The sequence below is a fragment of the Rhinopithecus roxellana genome, chromosome 19, assembly GCF_007565055.1.
Source record: "Rhinopithecus roxellana isolate Shanxi Qingling chromosome 19, ASM756505v1, whole genome shotgun sequence".
Taxonomy (NCBI): domain Eukaryota; kingdom Metazoa; phylum Chordata; class Mammalia; order Primates; family Cercopithecidae; genus Rhinopithecus; species Rhinopithecus roxellana.
The window spans coordinates 51,095,604-51,113,232 of NC_044567.1; the positions used below are offsets into that span (position 1 = coordinate 51,095,604).

The following is a 17,629-nucleotide window of genomic DNA, read 5'->3' on the forward strand; positions in this document are numbered from 1 at the left end:
CCTCAACAGGAGCGAGCAGCTCTTCTGAGTCAGGAAGGAAGAGCTGTGATCACGTGAAGATGGAGTTAAGTTTTGATATGAGCGTGGGATGGGCATGGAGAGAATTCTTATCTCACAGCCTCTGCCTTCACTGGGGAGGAGGCTGTCTCCTGAGAATGCTGAAGCCTGAGACAGGAGCCCAAGATGCTAGGGGAAGGGTGAAGGTGTGGAATGCCACTGTGGAGTATGGCAGGGCCAAAGAACTAGGGGCACTTTGCGGAACAGCGGCAGCACTGAGGAGTCTGTCGCATCTGCAGACCTCTTGTCCTCAAGGATATCCAGGCCTTCCAGCAAGTCCGACAGCCTGGGAGTGGTCAGGAATCAGGGGGAAGATGATCCGATGACCTGAGTTTGGGCACTGGCAGGTGGGGAGATAGAACTGTAGAAATGAGAGCATCTCTATGCTGGTAGGAGAGTGGTCAACACTGGGCTGGACTGGGGAGGAAAGGAAGCCAGGTAGGGGCCAAGGGACCTGGAGGAGCTGATGCAGTAGATTCAGAGTTGCTGAAGGGGAAGGAAGTAGAAGGCTGTGGTCAAAGGACTGGATTACTAAGTGGAACATTACAAAATAAAGAAGTTCAGGGAGATTACGAAGTCCAAAGGGTGGTCATGCAACAAGGCTGATATGAAGTGGTGATAAGTTCACTTGAAGGGGGACCCAGAGGAAATTAGAGAATTTATATTCCCTAAACATTTCCTTCCCTTAAACTTCCGCTCATTACCAAGCCTTCCATTTACAGCGTGGGTGGATTTGACCTTGAAAGGGGAGCCTTAAGATGAAAGGAAAGGAAAATAAGCAGGAGAAGAAAAAGCCCGGATTTCAAGGAAAAAAATACTTGGATGGTAGAGCATACAGAAGATTGGGCTTGGAGTGAGAACACATAAATTTAAATCCCAACCCCAATTTCTCTGTCTATAAAACAAGAAAATGACACCAGTGTCACCTACATGGCAATGCCCTATGGGAGTCACATGATTTAATGAATCATAGAGTACACATAAGGAGTTGTGGTTTTTGGCGTCTCATGACCCACAATTTTAAAATCTTTCCTTGTTAACTGCACAGGTGTTCTAGAAGATATTCAGTAAAGATTTAAAATTAATGTTTATTGTCATGAAATCAGAATTGCATAATGACAAGGCTGATGCTATAATTTTGGAATACAAATACATCCTAACCGCATTGGAAGCAGAACATGGGACAAACGTGGGCTAAGGTTATGCTACAGCAGTGAACTAGCCACAATAAATAAATACTTGTGTGCCACTGGTATAGTCCTTTTTGTCACCTCAGGGCCCAAATAGTTCATATCTCTCTCATTATGTTCATTTAATTCCCAGGTCTCTGGGTTGTCTGTATTAGGAGGAAGTCTAGTAATTCATGTTTAAGCCCCCTCCCAATATCCTTACAGTGCCCCAGAACCTTGAGGACCTATTCAGTCAAGCTGAGAAAGCTCTGCTGCTGAATTTCAAGCGAAGTGGAAGCTGGGTAACCTGACCCTCTTACCAGTGGCCAGGACTCCTGACTGTCATTGCTTCTGTCACTGTCCCTAGGGTACCTATGGATCACTGGCCTTACACCACCTAAAGATTTTCCTGTTCCTTGCTCTCATGGTACCTCCTCCAGCCTTGGCCCCAGTGTCATCCTTGGGCCTCTAGGTTTCAGCCTCTTCAGTTTGCACTTGCAGGTTTGACTGTTGCTCTCAAAGCAGGACTACTGCATCGACACGACAGGTGCAGAGGTCTTCTCGCCTCAATTGTCACCCACTGACTTCTCTGCTATGGCCTTGAACTCAGGCGACCAATCCAGTTGGAACTTCCCCAGACTCTCCGTGTCTCATAATTTTGGACTCAGAAGAAAAAGCCTAAATTTCTCTCCTCTCAAGAGATCTCTTGGTCCTTGAGCAAATGTATCCATTTCATCTCCTATCTCCAATCTTTAGGCCCCCAAAGGTTTTTTTCTTCCTTTCTCTAGGACAATGAGTGCCTATTTACAAGTGCCTGTTTCTCCTTGAATAAGGTTTCTATAAACTAAGAAGTGTTCCCTAGGGACAAAAGTAACTGGCACTCCTGTTGGAAAATGTTAAGATCTAGGTCACTAGACACTTCCCCCAACAGACACACACACACACACACACACACACACACACACACACACACACACACACACACACAGAGCTTGTCTGCATTCTAGCACTGGCATTGACACTAACTCTATAATCCTGGGCAACTTTATTTCCCCATCTTACATTAAGCAGTGGTGCAGGGATTTTCAACTCTGGGATCTCTATGACACCTCCCAGCTCTGATTGTTTCTTAATTGACAGTTATTGAGCACCTGATGCTAGGTGCTCATGCTGGTGATGCAGGAGGAAACTAGACAGACAAAAGTCCTTGCTCCACATTGTCTGACACCTACACGCCTGCTGTTCGGACTCCATTACAAACAGCTCCAAGGGGAACAGTGCACTTGTAAAGTTTCTCTGATTGCCGTGGTCACATCTGTGAGCAATAAATAAGTTGCAGAGTTGAATTATTTGGTAATGCTTTGTTTTGACTCCCTACACTTAAGTCAGAGATGTATATGCTTTGGAAAACTATTTCCCCTGACCCACCTCCCTCCCTAGACAAATACTATTTGCATTTTTATCCAGCTTCCCTCTTCAGACTCTAATTTACAGTAAAGGCAAGAGGATTTTTGAATGGAGCCAGTGCTTCGCAATGTGGGGCTCCACCAGCTAGCTGACTGAAATCTTTAATAAAGAAGCTTTTTAAGTGGCTGAAGTTTCCTCTTTTTGGCATGCAATATTTTGCAACCAAGAGGAAGAAACATCATCCCCAAGGAAGAATCCATGTGGCCCCTGAAAATCACTCTCTCTGCTAGAGGCTCCCCACTCCCCAGTGCTCCCCTCAGCCCTGCCACTATCACTCCTGCAGATGGAAAACGTGAGGACCTCAGAGAACCAAAAGTCTTGCTTCTTTACTAATTTCCCTGTCTGACGTTAACTCATCCTACAATTCAGATATCTAGGGGACATGACTTGAGATTCTTGAACTGTTAATAATTAATTTAAATTATATTTGTGAAGAACCTACTACGTGAAAGATTCTGTACCAGGTGCTGGGGTCCAGCATGGGCAAAGTCCTCAAGGTGGAATGGAGCTATGGTGTGTTCTAGAAGCAGAGAGTGGGGCTGAGGGTGACATGAGGTGAGGAGACAGGAGAGGGCCTGGCAGGGTGGGATCTTCTGGTGAGAGCTGGCTGCTGTGTGAGGAGCTGAGGCCCTGGCTTGATTCTGGGGTTACCTTCTTTGACCTTCACCTTTTTGTCATGGGCAGACAGAATGGGGATAAAGTTTAGGAAATGAAAACATCACTATGCATTGTATAATAAAGATGGCCAACACATTTTCATAGCAAGAAATAACAGCAGAAACTTGCAGTGGGCCTCAGGACTATAGGAATCCAATGCCCAGAACTGGTGTGTGCCCTGGGACATCCCCTGAGAAGGCATGCCACGAGCCCTCAGACTGACACAGCTCTTTACAAGTTGCTTACAGAGCACTCTTGGTTTATTAATTCATACAAGTCTTATGACAATGTCAGAAGCAGCTGTCTTACTAATCCCCTTTGACAGAAGAGGCCCAGAGAGGTCAAGGGACTTGCTCAAGGCCACACAGCTAGAAAGAGGCAGAGCCAGACCTCTGGCCCTGGTGTTCTGACACCACCCGGGGCTCCTTCTGTTATTTTAGGCTACCTCTTCTTTCTCTTCTGTCTTCTCTTCTCTTTCCCTTCCCTCTTATTTCTTTCTTCTTATCTGCCTGTACTTACTCCTGTTGGTGCCTCCCAGCTCAGCCAGCATAGCCCTCTCTTCAAATACCCTATGCTTCATTCTGGGGTCCCAAACACAGTCTGACAATCATCTGAGGGGGCTGTGGGAGGACATAGAAAAAAATACAGCTTTACATAGAAAAAAAATGCAGATTGTAGCCAGGCGCAGTGGCTCATGCCTGTAACCCCAGCACTTTGGGAGGCCAAGGCAGGCAGATCACCTGAGGTCAAGAGTCCGAGACCAGCCTGGCCAATGCAGTAAAACCCCGTCTCTACTAAAAATACAAAAATTAGCCAGGCGTGATGTCACGTGCCTGTAATCCCAGCTACTCGGGAGGCTGAGGCATGAGAACCTCTTGAATCCAGGAGGTGCAGGTTGCAGTGAGCAGAGATAGTGCCACTGCACTCCAGCCTGGATGACAGAGTGAAACTCTGTCTCAAAAAAATAAAATAAAATAAAAAATGCAGACTGTGATTCAGCAGGTCTGGGTTGAAGCCCAGAACTCTCTGATAAATTCAATGGCACTTATCTACTTGGAGGTCATGAATGCCTTTGCTAATCTAACAGAAGCTACAGACCCTCTCTCCAGAAAAATGCACAATAACATAAATGTGGAAGACAACTCCTGATGGATCTGGAAGCCTATCCAAGAGCCACAGACAAGAGTCCTGGTCTGGACAAAATGACCTGCTCACTATTTTCACACCTGGCCAGAATTTCCTATCCAAAGACAAATGTTAAGGTTGTTCTAACAGAGCCATGCACCAGCAGCCATAGCATCACCTGGGAACTGGTTAGCAATGCAGAACCTCAGGCCCACCCAAACCTACAGAGTCAGAATCTCTAGTTTAGCAAAATCCTAAGAAGATGGTAAGCATGTTACAGTTTGAAACCTATATAAGTTTGCCCAAAATGTGACCCCTCCTCCACCCAACAATCACCCGAGGTTCACAAATCTGCCCAACTCTTGAGCCCATCTTAAATGTACCAACACGAACCTTCCCTGGGCCCCTCAGCTGGGACTCTCACAGCTCTGTATCTTTCTGGTTAATGCAATTATTCTGTTCCTTCAGATGACCCCAGCACCAGTGCTAAAGGAGTCAACAAAAGGCTATTGTCAAAAAAAGTGTTTCTGTCTCCACTCCATCTGATCTCTGTTTCCCTAAGACCTGCCCGTCCCCCTGTCCCAGTTCGGCACCTTGACCCCTCATCACACTGCTCAGGCCACCTAGTACAATGCAAGCCCCAAATGAGGAAAGTATTTTCTTCCCCAATGTGTAACACAAAAGTGCTGTAGAGTGGCTCATGCTGCCTTTAGCCTAAGAAATTACTTAGCTCCTACCCACCACCCACATCAGCCTCCTCCACTAGGGCTCAGGTGCTAATCTGTGAGGGCTAGCTCAGAAGATAATCTAAAGAACAAGCCTCTTGCTTCCTCAGGCATCACTACTATTCACCACCATCACCCCCACTCACCAACTCAGGCCACTTCTCTTTCTGTTCCCATATGCTATGCCCATTGCCACCCCTATTCCCATGCTCAGGAATATTCTTGGCTACTGCATGCAGTTAGACCAGGGGCAGATCCAATCCAGAAAGCAAGAAATCTTAGATGCTGGAAGCTTGGGGTCAGATTTATTCCTAAATTCAGTCCTACTTTCCATGGATTCTTACTTTAGCATCTCTTCTGAAAAGGAAGCATCATGTCTGATTCACTTCTCCCTCCCTGTGCAATCCTCTACCTGGTGCTCTGCACAGGGTATGTGCCAACTGTATGAATGTTATAATAAAGAGACAGTGCAGTAGATGACAAAGGGCACTACACTGAGAGCCCAGAAATAAGCAAACCAGTACAAATATAGCCATTTGTCTTCTATCTCACCGTGGGCCTGCCACTACCCTGTTCATGGCCTCAGTCTCCCCACCAGAGAAACAGGTAGATGGTCTCTAAAGTCTCATTCATTTTCTGATATTCTGTGGAAAAATTAAAGAAGGATTTTCATCCTTGAAAGGAAAAGGATTACAGAGTAGCAGCCCTGGGAAAATGGGCTGTGTTCTACCTGGAGCTGAGCTAAGAGCGAACTTGGAGGAGAGGCCTTGAAGGGGGTTGTATAGAAAAGATGTGGTGAGTGCAGAGCTACGGTACATCTCTCTTGAAGGCTGAGCGAAGGGAGCAACAGCAAGGGAGCCTGCACTAAGTGGGGAGGGACAAGTGAACTGCAGACGTTGGTGGGGCCCAGGCAGTGGCTTCAGATCTTTCTAGAGAGCTCACTTTTACTTCCTGTTTTTTTCACCCCTGACATTGAGTGGGAGTCTGCAGCGATGACCAAAGTACATGCAGAGGATCCTGGTGGTGAGGTCAGACCCCGGGAGGAATGAAGAAAGCATTATTCACCAAGAGGAACTTTTCCATTCCTTATCTATGAGTTGATGGAGAGGAGGCCCTGGGGTAACTGGGGATTCTGGACAGCATCAGAGCATTGACCCTCACTTTCCCTGTAGCCCCTCTGGGGGCCTTTCCCTTGTGTGTCCCCAAGTGAGAGCCCAAACCAGACTTGTGCCAGAACCCAACCAGGCTTGTGCCGAGATGTTCCCAGCACAGCCCCACGTGAGAGCTCCCTGGCTCTGGGCCCAGCATCTGGAATGCAGGCTCCAGCCAATTGCATTCTTTTCTATGGGATTTGGGAACTTCCAAAGCTGCCTCAGAGTGGGAATTTCCACTCATTTCTCTCACCCTGGCACTGACCTCCCAGCTGGGGAGGGCATCTTTTCTTGACAGAACAGAAGTGGGAGGCAGACAGCTATCACTTTCCAGAAGACTTTCTTTTCTGATTCACACCCTTTCACCTTACATGTGTTCACTATCTGATATTTGCAAAGGCAAAGTCCCTTTCCAGAGACGACGACTCCTCCCTGAAGTAGGGACATGCTTCCAACACTCAGAAGCCTGTCTAAACACTCAGCCAGCAAAGCTGGGAAGTTTTTCTCTGTGACCACGGGCTAATTAGCCTCTTTCTCTGGATTGTGGCTTTGCCAGATAAAAAGAAGTGGCCATGCGACAGGATGTCTGTAAGCCCATTGATTCCGGAATTCTATGAGTGATGTTGATGTGGCTAAGTCAGGAGAGGCTTGTTTAAAGATCTCAGCGTCTTTCAGCTTGTTAACCTAGAGAAAACCTGAAGCATGATTGGATTTTAAAGGGAAATGGAATGCGGTCCACCAAGTTCATGGTAAAGGAGGCACTAACAGATTAGAGACAGGTTTCCTTTGATATGAGGAAAACTTCTTGGAAGATGAGGTGAGATGGTCTAGGAAGAAATTCCTACACAAAGCTGCACAGTCTCTAGTCCTGGAAACATTTTATTCATTGGATAAGAATGGATTGAGGCATGAGCAGAGGACTGAGCCAAACACAGAGACGTTTCAACACTGGTTGGGGAGAAAAGGGGTAACTAGTGAGATTCAGGCAGAATGAGAGTAAGGCTCCTCAAGAGGCACAAGCAAAGCAGGGTTCAAGTTGATTTATTCTGTCTTCATCCTGCCTTTTCGTAATTCGACCAGAGTCTGAAATGGCCACTCCATAGAGTCCTTGCTCTGGGATTCTCCAGGAAACCAATATCCATCATGAGCCATCAAGTGTAGTCCCAGGAAGAAGAGATTCTGGAATCGGAACGTCCTGGGTGGGAGTCTCAGCCACATCTACTATTCTGTCTGAGTTCCTGGACAAATAACTTCAGTTTTAACCTAACGAAAGTTGGGTTGGTTGGAGGACTAAGCAGGCAGTGCTGGAAAGTATGTCAGCACCATACCTGACTCCCGGAATGCACTCAACAATGCCATTACTGACCACTTACTAGGAATAAAACCATCATTTGTTGAATACAACCCATTTCTTTTTACAAGTGTAGTGACGAGTGTTTTCTTCCAAGAAACCCCATGCATTTATAGACATTGCCTCAGTGACCCATTATGAAACAACAGTCACTAGTCTTTGCATGCCCATTGGGTAAGGGCACTGCGAGGCTCAGGAGGAGGCAGTGGGCTGGGAGAATCGAGAGATCAGAATTTTAAACTCAGCTCAGCCATTAGCATGCCTCAAGTACTCCTATCACATTTGTAAGAAAAAAGATTTCACTGAAATGAATTCCAAGGTCTTTGGGTTTTTATTAGCATGCTTCTGTAGTTTCTGAGGAAATCTAAGGCAAAACTGAAGAACGAAGCCAGGCTTTCCAGTTCCCGAAATACTCCTCCTCTGCTTACTCATGTGCCCTGGAAATCAAGAAGGAAGCCGGGGGAACAGCTGCCATAACCAGGGATGAACTTCTTGTCCACTGCTGCCTGCTATGCTAGCAACAGCCTCGTAACTCATAATCACTTAGCCATGAGGAATGCTTCTAGACTCTCCTTTAGCTGTCTGCCCATTAGGAAGATGCTGAAGACAAAGAGAGGACCCAAGCAGGCAACTAGTTGGAGGACTTGTGCACGTTTCCTTCCGGCAGTATGTCACAGAGGTGGCAGCCCACTGGAGACAGGGCTGCCTGGGTTCTCCGCTCGAGGGCACCTTGAGCAGGCTATTTAATCTTTCCGTGCCTCGGTTGCCTGATCTTGCCTGATCTATAACATAGAAATTAGCAATCCCTACTAGATAAAGTTGGGAGATTTACAGACTTAATATTTGTAAAGGGCTAAGAATATTCCTGGCAGAGAAAGCACTCTGTGAGTATGACACCAGCATTTCTTCTGTAGCACTACATGATGTCTACGGTTTTGTCCAAGTCTGAAACCCTAGAACTCTTAGAATTCGGTTCAATGTTTACACAACCCTACAGTTCTGCTAGGCTTCTATTGTGCTACTATCCTGCATTTGAATGAGCAAATGGATTTAATGCATTGTCAGGGAGCCGGCCAAAGCTTGAGGGCTCCTTCCTGGCTGGGAGGCTCCTTGGACTGTGGCATGAAGGTAAGCTGGCAGCGAGCCGGACATGCTTTCATCTAGTTTCCTCGCTTCCTTCCTTTTCTGCAGTTTTCACTTCAGAGAAAGCGGAATCCTTAAAAATAGCCCTCTTAGTTCACATCTGTGGTCAGTCTGGGCTTAATGGTACCCCATCCTCCCAATTTGCTCATTTGGTCTCAGCAGTGAATGGAAAAAGTGTCTCGTCCCTTTCCTACTTCCTGGAAATCCCCAGGACGCTGCATTTGCTCAGCAGATTTAACAGCCCACTTATTATTCATGGAAGATCCCTCCTCCTGCTTGACTCCGCCCTCTCTCTCCCTCTGCCTGCTTTCAATAAAAGGCAGAGACAGCAGCTGGAGGAACAGAGAGGCTGAGACTAACCCAGAAACATCCAATTCTCAAACTGAAGCTTGCACTCTCACCTCCAGCATGAAAGTCTCTGCAGCACTTCTGTGCCTGCTGCTCATAGCAGCCACCTTCAGCCCCCAGGGGCTCGCTCAGCCAGGTAAGGCCCCCTCTTCTTCTCCTTGAACCACATTGTCCTCTCTCTGAGTTATCATGGACCATCCAAGCAGACGTGGTACCCACAGTCTTGCTTTAACGCTAGTTTTCCAAGATAAGGTGACTCAGAAAAGGACAAGGGGTGAGGCCAAACACACAGCTGCTGCTGGGCAGAGCCTGAACTAGAATTCCAGCTGTGAACCCCAAATCTAGCTCCTTCCAGGATTCCATCTCTGGGACACACTCAGCACAGTTACTCTCCCAGCTGCTTCCAGCAGAGTTTGGGGATGAGGGTAATCAAAGAGAGGGTGGATGTATAGGCTGTTTCCAGACATGCTGAAGACCCAGAATCTGGTCTGTGCTTCATTCACCTTAGCTTCCAGAGACAGTATCAGGGAAACTCATGAAGCGGTATAGACTATTCAGAGCCTAAATGGAGACTCATGGCGGTGCTCCCCAGCTGTTCTTCCCTGGCGCTGATCATCTGGATTATTGGTCTGTCTTAATGGCACTTGTAGGTATTATCTGGCTTTAACAGCCCCTCCTCTCTGTCCATTATCAATGTTATATATCCATTTTACATCATAGGAAACCAAGTCATTGGGTCAAAGATCACATTCTAGCTCTGAGGTATAGGCAGAAGCACTGGTATTTAATGAGCTCTTTCTCTTCTCCTGCCTTCCTTTTGCTTTTTCCTCAGGACTCTTTTCTGCTCTTAAGATCAGAATAATCCAGTTCATCCTAAAATGCTTTTTCTTTGTGGTTTATTTTCCAGATGCAATCAATGCCCCCGTCACCTGCTGCTATAACTTCACCAATAGGAAGATCTCAGTGCAGAGGCTGGCGAGCTATAGAAGAATCACCAGCAGCAAGTGTCCCAAAGAAGCTGTGATGTGAGTTCAGCACACCAACCTTCCCTGGCCTGAGGTTCTTCCTTGGGGAGCAAGGGACAAGCCTCATAAACCGAGAGTCAGAGAGTGCACTGTTTACCTTAATATACAAAGGTTCCCAATGGGAAAACTGAGGCACCAATTGAAAAAGGGAACCCCAACATCACTCTCCACCTGGGTGCCTATTCAGAACACCCCAATTTCTTTAGTTTGAAGTCAGGATGGCTCCACCTGGACACCTATAGGAGCCTATAGGAGCAGTTTGCCCTGGGTTCCCTCCTTCCACCTGCCTTCCTCCTCTAGTTCCCATGGCAGCCCATTGGTGCAGAATGGGATGCAACTCTAGGCCAAAATTGCAGAGGAACTTCATCTAACTCTGTCCTCCCTCCCCACAGCTTCAAGACCATTGTGGCCAAGGAGATCTGTGCTGACCCCAAGCAGAAGTGGGTTCAGGATTCCATGGACCACCTGGACAAGCAAATCCAAACTCCGAAGCCTTGAACACTCACTCCATAACCCAAGAATCTGCAGCTAATTTATTTTTCCCTAGTTTTCCCCAGATACCCTGTTTTATTTTATTATAATGAATTTTGTTTGTTGATATGAAACATTATGCCTTAAGTAATGTTAATCTTATTTAAGTTATTGATGTTTTTATTTTCTCTTTCATGGTACTAGTGTTTTCTAGATACGGAGACTTGGGGAAATTGCTTTTCCTCTTGAACCACAGTTCTATCCCTGGGATGTTTTGAGGGTCTTTGCAAGAATCATTAATACAAAGAATTTTTGTTTTAACATTCCAATGCATTGCTAAAATATTATTGTGGAAATGAATATTACGTAACTATTACACAAAATAAATATATTTTTGTACAAAACCTGACTTCCAGTGTTTTCTTAAAGGAAATTACAAAGCTGAGAGTATGAGCTTGGTGGCGACAAAGGAACATGATTTCAGAGGGTAGGGCTCACATTTTGAAGGAGTGGGAATGTGGATTGGCCCCGGTCTTCTCCACTGGGTGGTCTCCTCTGAGCATCCATAAAAGAATCTTTATGTCAGGCCAGTTAGGCATTAAAACACCACCCTTCCAGTCTTCAACATCAAATGCCCAGATCCCAATGACCCTGGTCACCCATTTAGCGAGAGCCCAAACCCCATTCCTTTTCTCACAGACCCAGACCCCTGCATGCAATTCTTATCACCATAGATAAGATGATTAGATTGAAGTTTCATAGAGATGATGAGACGAACTCATTCTTTGTGAATGAATAAGGCTTTTCCAGAAAAATTGTAGGATCATTAAGAAAGGAAAAAGAAGAGTGGGAGCAAATACCTGGCAGTAGAAATGGTGATGATGTATACATCAAGGAGGGAGAACACCAATGAATCAGATGGGAATTTGGGCCCATACCAGCGTCAAGGGATGACACGTTAGAAAGGAAGGTTGAGTCAAGGGATTTGAATGTTAGGGTGAAGAGTTAGTACTCAACTTTGTTGGTTTAAAGGAAACGTTGAGAATCTTCAGTCCAATGAGGAGGTATGTGCCATGTTTAGAGATGCAGAGATAAGTTTCAGGAAATATAACTTGTTGATTTTACACATACACAGAGAAATAGGGACTAGTGAGAAGCTATTGCCATGGTCCAAGCAAGAGATGATGAAGGCCTAAATATGGAGCCCAAGAAGCAGCACTGGAGAATAATGAACCATGCAGGGTGAAATGCTGCATGTTGTAAATGGAGGAGAAAGACCTGTGACTTCAGACATGAAAACCTCATCTTCAAACCACATTTTAAGGCGGCAGCTTCCCTGAAACCAGAATGTGTTTCCCTCCATTACTATCCCCCCCATCCCAATCTCAGGAGCCTAGAATCATCCATTTAAACAGATGAGCCTCCTATTCCTAACTATCCACTTAATGTGTTTACTCCTTTGCATGATATTTGTCCCACCTGTGAAGCATTTGGCCTGTTTGGGCACCCACACCATCCCAACACTCAGGAAAGCAGATGTCTTGCTCTATTGAATAAACTGCATGGTTGTCAACTTCCCAATCTGATGGGGAAATGACCACTGTGTCAAGCTAGAGCAGACAGTGCTTTTGGCAGCATGAGGTGCTGGGGACAACTTTGACTGGCAAGAAGCACACTCAGGTTCTCACCCCAGATCCAGCACTGACTCGCTTTGTCAGTCAGGACAGGTCAGATATTCTGAGCCTACATCGATAACACAGGGATGATAATGTGTTACAAACAGGAACCTAGAGGAAGTTAGGTTCCCTTCTGGATCTGGGAGCACATCTCTTGGAAAAGTTCCATTTCTACTAACTGGAGTTGCAGAGGGAGAAAGGGGATTCTGCTTCTACATTCCTGGGCCAGTCCAGGGTCACTGAATCAGACTATGGAATCCCTTCAAAGCTCCAAGTACCCTGATACATCAGTCAGCAGACAATTTATTGGCAGCTATTTAGAAAACTCACTGACCCTCGCTCCAGGTCAAGCAGGCTTCCCTGCCTCTCCTCTACCCCTACATTCCCTGGCCTTGATCATCAATCAGGAGTGAAATCCCAAATTGCAGTAGATGCCAAGAGGCGAAAAGAGAATAGAATGCAAACAAGTGAGACCTCATCATATGGCTTCTGAGCAGCAGCCCTGTGACACCAGGCAGATTTGATGCAGACAGTCTGGAAGGAGAGGAGGCAGACGAAGAGGGGATCCACGTGCTCAAACCCCAAATCAATCTGCTTACATTCCCCTTGCAGGTCACATCTCTTCATTTTCAGGAAATCTTGACTCCTACTCTTTTCCACCCAAGCATGGAATTCCTTGCTCCTTGCATGATGAAACTGAACACAGGGCATTGGCAGTGGTGAGACTCTGTTTTAGAAGAGAGTGCCAAGTGCAATGCATTCCTTTCCTGTTGCCGCCGACAGTCAGTTCCAGGAAATCTATGGTTTTTATGTCATGCTCAAAATTCTCCCAGCTTCTGCTCATTATTCAGATCCAAAGCCATGTCCACATCTATAGGTGTTAGTTACAGAAGCACCATATTTCCAGGTACCAAAATCTGTATTAGTTTCTTACTGTTACTATAACAAATTACCATAAGCTTAATGGCTTAACACAACAAAAAATACATTGTCTTATAGTTCTGGAGGTCAGAAGTGATAATGGGTCCATAGGGCTATATTCATTCCTTCCAGAGGTTCTAGGGGAGAATCCATTTTCTTGCCTTTTTCCAACTGCTAGAGGCTACCTGAATTCCTCAACTCATGTCTCTTCCTGTATCTTCAAAATCTCTCTCTCGCTCTCTCTCTCTCTCTCTCTCACTCCTTTTCTTTCATAGTCACATCTTGTCTCTGACTCTGACCTTCCTGCCTTCATCATAAAAGGTGATTATATTGTGGTTATGCTGAGCCCATCTGGATAATCCAGGATAACATCTTCATCTCAAGATTCTTAAGTTAATCACATTTATAAAATTTATGTTGCTATGTCAGGTAGCATACTTATAGAGCATAGGGATTCTATTAGGATGTAGGCTTTTTTTTTTGGAAATGGAGTCTCGCTCTATTGCCCAGGCTGGAGTACAGTAGCACAATCTCAGCTCACTGCAACCTCTGCCTCCTGGGTTCAAATGATTCTCCTGCCTCAGCCTCCCAAGTAACTGGGATTACAGATGTGCACTATCGCATCTGGCTAATTTTTGTATTTTTAGTACACATGAGGTTTTACCGTGTTGGCCAGGCTGGTCTCAGGTGATCCACTTGCCTCAGACTCCGAAAGTGCTGGGATTACAGGTGTGAGCCACCTCGCCCGGCCACAAGGATGTGAGCATCTTTGGGAGGGGGACACTACTGAGACAATCACAGCCAGGAACCAGGTGAAGATTTACAATAGGTAGTTGGACGCTGTGACCTGGGCTTTGAGATCTGTATCTGGTTTGGTAACTAGATTGTTAGGTAAACTTTTGCAAGTCACCTTTTATCTGTGGGTTCATAGGCTGTGGATTTAATTTGTGCATTAAATGCTTCCTAAGTGACCTAAGGTACTTTAGAGTCACCTGAGGTCTTTCCAAAACATCATGACATCCTCAAAGATTCTGATTTTGAATGTTACAATCGGGGGAAGGTTCCTCTTCCCATTGGTGTATTTTACGAGTTCCTTAGAAGATGGATACTGGTGCACAGATGAGTTTGATGCGATGTGCTCCTCAGTTCTCTCATATTCAGGTCATTAGAGCTGACAGCCAGTCCTGCTAACCTCTGACTTGTGTTTTCATAGTGTCCTCTGTTCTGACCTAGCCTTGGACCAATTTCCAATCAGGAACAAAAGGGAGCATAGAGTCCAGACATTTAGGACATTGTAAAGTTTGAAATACATCTGCTTCACCATCCCAGGCAGTGGGATGGAATTTTTAAAAATGATTTGAACAACAAAATATCCATAAAACCTTTCAGTTGGACAGAGTGGCTTCAGGAAGAGAGTGGGTTAACAATGTGGCATTCCCATCCTAGCCTGGGAGCCTGATCCTAAAAGACAGTTATGGATCGGGTGTGGAGGAAGCACAGAAATATGCCAATCTCTATGAGTAGAAAGAGATTTTACATGTCTTTACTGGTAGATTGGAACAGTGCTAGTAATTTTTTGAGAAAATTATGTTGCCAGGAAAATCAGAAGCCAAGACTGAAAAAGCCTTTGACTATTCTGTCTATAAAACAACTTCTGAATCTTCCATGAGGTAGAAACAAGCCATGATGGCCACTGAATGAGGGCATGTCCACTGAGTTCCATGTACAGTGTGGCCAAGGAGAAGAAATGTACAAGCAAAGGCCTCACAGAAGGTGGATCTGGGGACCTGGACAAGGAAGCCCTTCCTGCAAGTGAGATCAGAGCCCCTGTTCCTGTTCCAGCAAGAGGCCCTTTTGATGTCTACCAAGCAGTATATCAGAATTGCTACAAATCAGTCATTGCTGGGTGTCTTCCAGACTTCCTTGTCCAATGAGAATGCTTATTTTAAGCATCTTCTTCCTATTCCACCTTGTAAATGAGTATTTAAATTGAGCAGATAAATTGTTCATTTTAAAAAAGTACTGCCAATGTTTCATTTGGAGGCTATAAAATTCATTTCCATAAGATATCATTATCTCTTTTTTAAAGTTTTTAATTTTGAAAAATTTTGATTAAAAAACGCATACCATGAAATGTATCATATTTACCATTTTTAAGTGTATACTTCAGTATTGTTAATGTTAATATACTTAACATTGTTGTACAACAGATTCCCAGAATGTTTTCATCTTGTAAAACTGAAACTGCATACCCATTAAACAATACATGCTCATTTCCTCCGCTGCCCAGCCACTGGCAACCACCATTCTACTTTCTTCTTCTATGAAATTAACTTACACAATATGTGTCTTTTGGTGAACGGTTATTTTATTTAGCACAATGTTCTCAAGGTTCATTCATCTAGTTAAGGCATGTGTCAACATTCCCTTACTTTTTAAGGTTGAATACTATTCCACTGCGTGTATATACCACATTGTGTTTATCCATTCATTCAGTGATGGACAGCTGGGTTGTTTCCATCTTGTGGTTATTGTGTATGATGCTGTTCTGAATGTGGATATGCAAATGTCTCTTCCAGATTCTGCTTTCAGTTCCTTTGGATATATACCCACAAGTGGGATTGCTGCATCATTTGGTAATCCTATTTTTATTTTTTAAAAGATCTACCGTACTGTTTCCATAGTAGCTGCACCATTTTACATTTCCACTAACAGTAAACAAAGGTTCCAGTTTTTTCACATCCTTGTCTTCGCTTGTTATTTTCTGTCTTTTTGATACTAGCCATCCTAATGGAGGTGAGGAGATATCTCCCTATGGTTTTGATTTGCATGTTTCTAGTATTATTGAGTATCTTTTCAGATGCATGTTGGTCATTTGTATATCATCTTTGGAAAATGTATATTGAAATCCTTTGCCTATTTTTAACTGGGTTATTTGTTTTTTATTGTCGATGCTGCAGAAGTTCTTTTTCTTCTTTTGAGAAAGAGTTTCACTTTGTTGCCCAGGATGGAGTGCAGTGGTGTGATCTCAGCTCACTGCAACCTCCACCTGCTGGGTTCAATCAATTCTCATACCTCAGCCTTCTGTGTAGCTGAGGTTACAGACATGCACCATCATACCCAGCTAACTTTGATTTTTAGTAGAGACTGGGTTTCACCACTTTGGCCAGGCAGGTCTCTAACTCCTAGCCTCAAGTGATCTGCCTGCCTCCCAAAGTGTTGAGATTACAGGCATCAGTCACTGTGCCCAACCTGAAATTATTTATATATTCTAATGTTAACCCCTTATCAGTTACATGATTTGTAAATATTTTCTCTCATTTCATAGATTGACTTATCATTCTGCTCATCGTGCCCTTCAATACACAAAAGTAAACACTTTTTTGATGTAATTCCATTTATCTATTTTTGCTTTGGTTGCCTGTGCTTTTGGTGTTATATCAAAAAAAACCAGCTGGGCGTGGTGGCTCACGCTTGAAATCCCAGCACTATTGGAGGCTGAGGCAGGCAGATCACTTGAGGCCAGGAGTTCGAGACCAGCCTGGCCAACATGGTGAAGCCCCGTTTCCACTAAAAATACAAAATTAGCCAGGCATGGTGGTGCATACCTGTAATCCCAGCTACTTGGGAGGCTGAGGGAGGAGAGTCACTTGAACCTGGGAAGCAGAGGTTGCAGTGAGCCAAGATCGTGCCATCGCACTCCAGCCTGGGCAAAAAGAGTGAAACTCCATTTCAAAAAAATTGTCAAATCCAATATCATAAAGATTTCCCCCTATTTTCTTCTAGGGGGTTTATAATTTTACATCTTGCAGTTAGGTCTTTCATCCATTTTGAGTTGAATTTTGTGTATGATATAATGTAAGGCTCCAGTTTTGTTTTTGTTTTTTGTTTTTTTTTTGTTTTGTTTTGGAGACAGAGTTTTACTCTTGTTGCCCAAACTAGAGTGCAATGACGTGATCTTGGCTCACTATAACCTCCGTCTCCCGGGTTCAAGCGATTCTCCTGCCTCAGCCTCCTGAGTAGCTGGGATTACAGGCATGCGCCACCACCCCAGCTAATTCTGTATTTTTAGTAGAGATGGGATTTCTCCATGTTGGTCAGGCTGGTCTTGAACTCCAGACCTCAGTTGATCCACCCCCCTCGGCCTCCCAAAATGCTGGGATTGCAGGTGTGAGCCACCATGCCCAGCAAGGGTCCAGCTTTAATCTTTTCATTTGGATATCTAGTTTTCCCAGTATCATCTGTTTAGGAGACTGACCTTTCCTTACTGAGTGGTCTTGATATCCTTGTCAAAGATCATTTGACCATATACAAGAGATTTTATTTCTGGGCTCTCTATTCTA

General features: G+C 44.8%; 1 protein-coding gene across 2 annotated transcripts in view; it reads left to right on the plus strand.

Moving 5' to 3' along the window:
• The first annotated feature begins 9,066 nt into the window (after positions 1–9,066).
• The window catches only part of LOC104675111 (C-C motif chemokine 2), a 36,173-nt gene continuing 27,610 nt past the window's right edge, over positions 9,067–17,629 (plus strand). The window contains exons 1-3 of one of the 2 annotated variants that reach the window (XM_010379572.2): positions 9,169–9,329; positions 10,101–10,218; positions 10,611–11,093. In XM_010379572.2, the coding sequence (XP_010377874.1) occupies positions 9,254–9,329; positions 10,101–10,218; positions 10,611–10,716 (300 nt within the window). In that variant the 5' untranslated portion in view covers positions 9,169–9,253 and the 3' untranslated portion in view covers positions 10,717–11,093. Of the gene's footprint in view, positions 9,330–10,100; positions 10,219–10,610; positions 11,094–17,629 lie in introns of those variants that run through there. The other variant, XM_030924010.1, reaches the window with a different exon arrangement.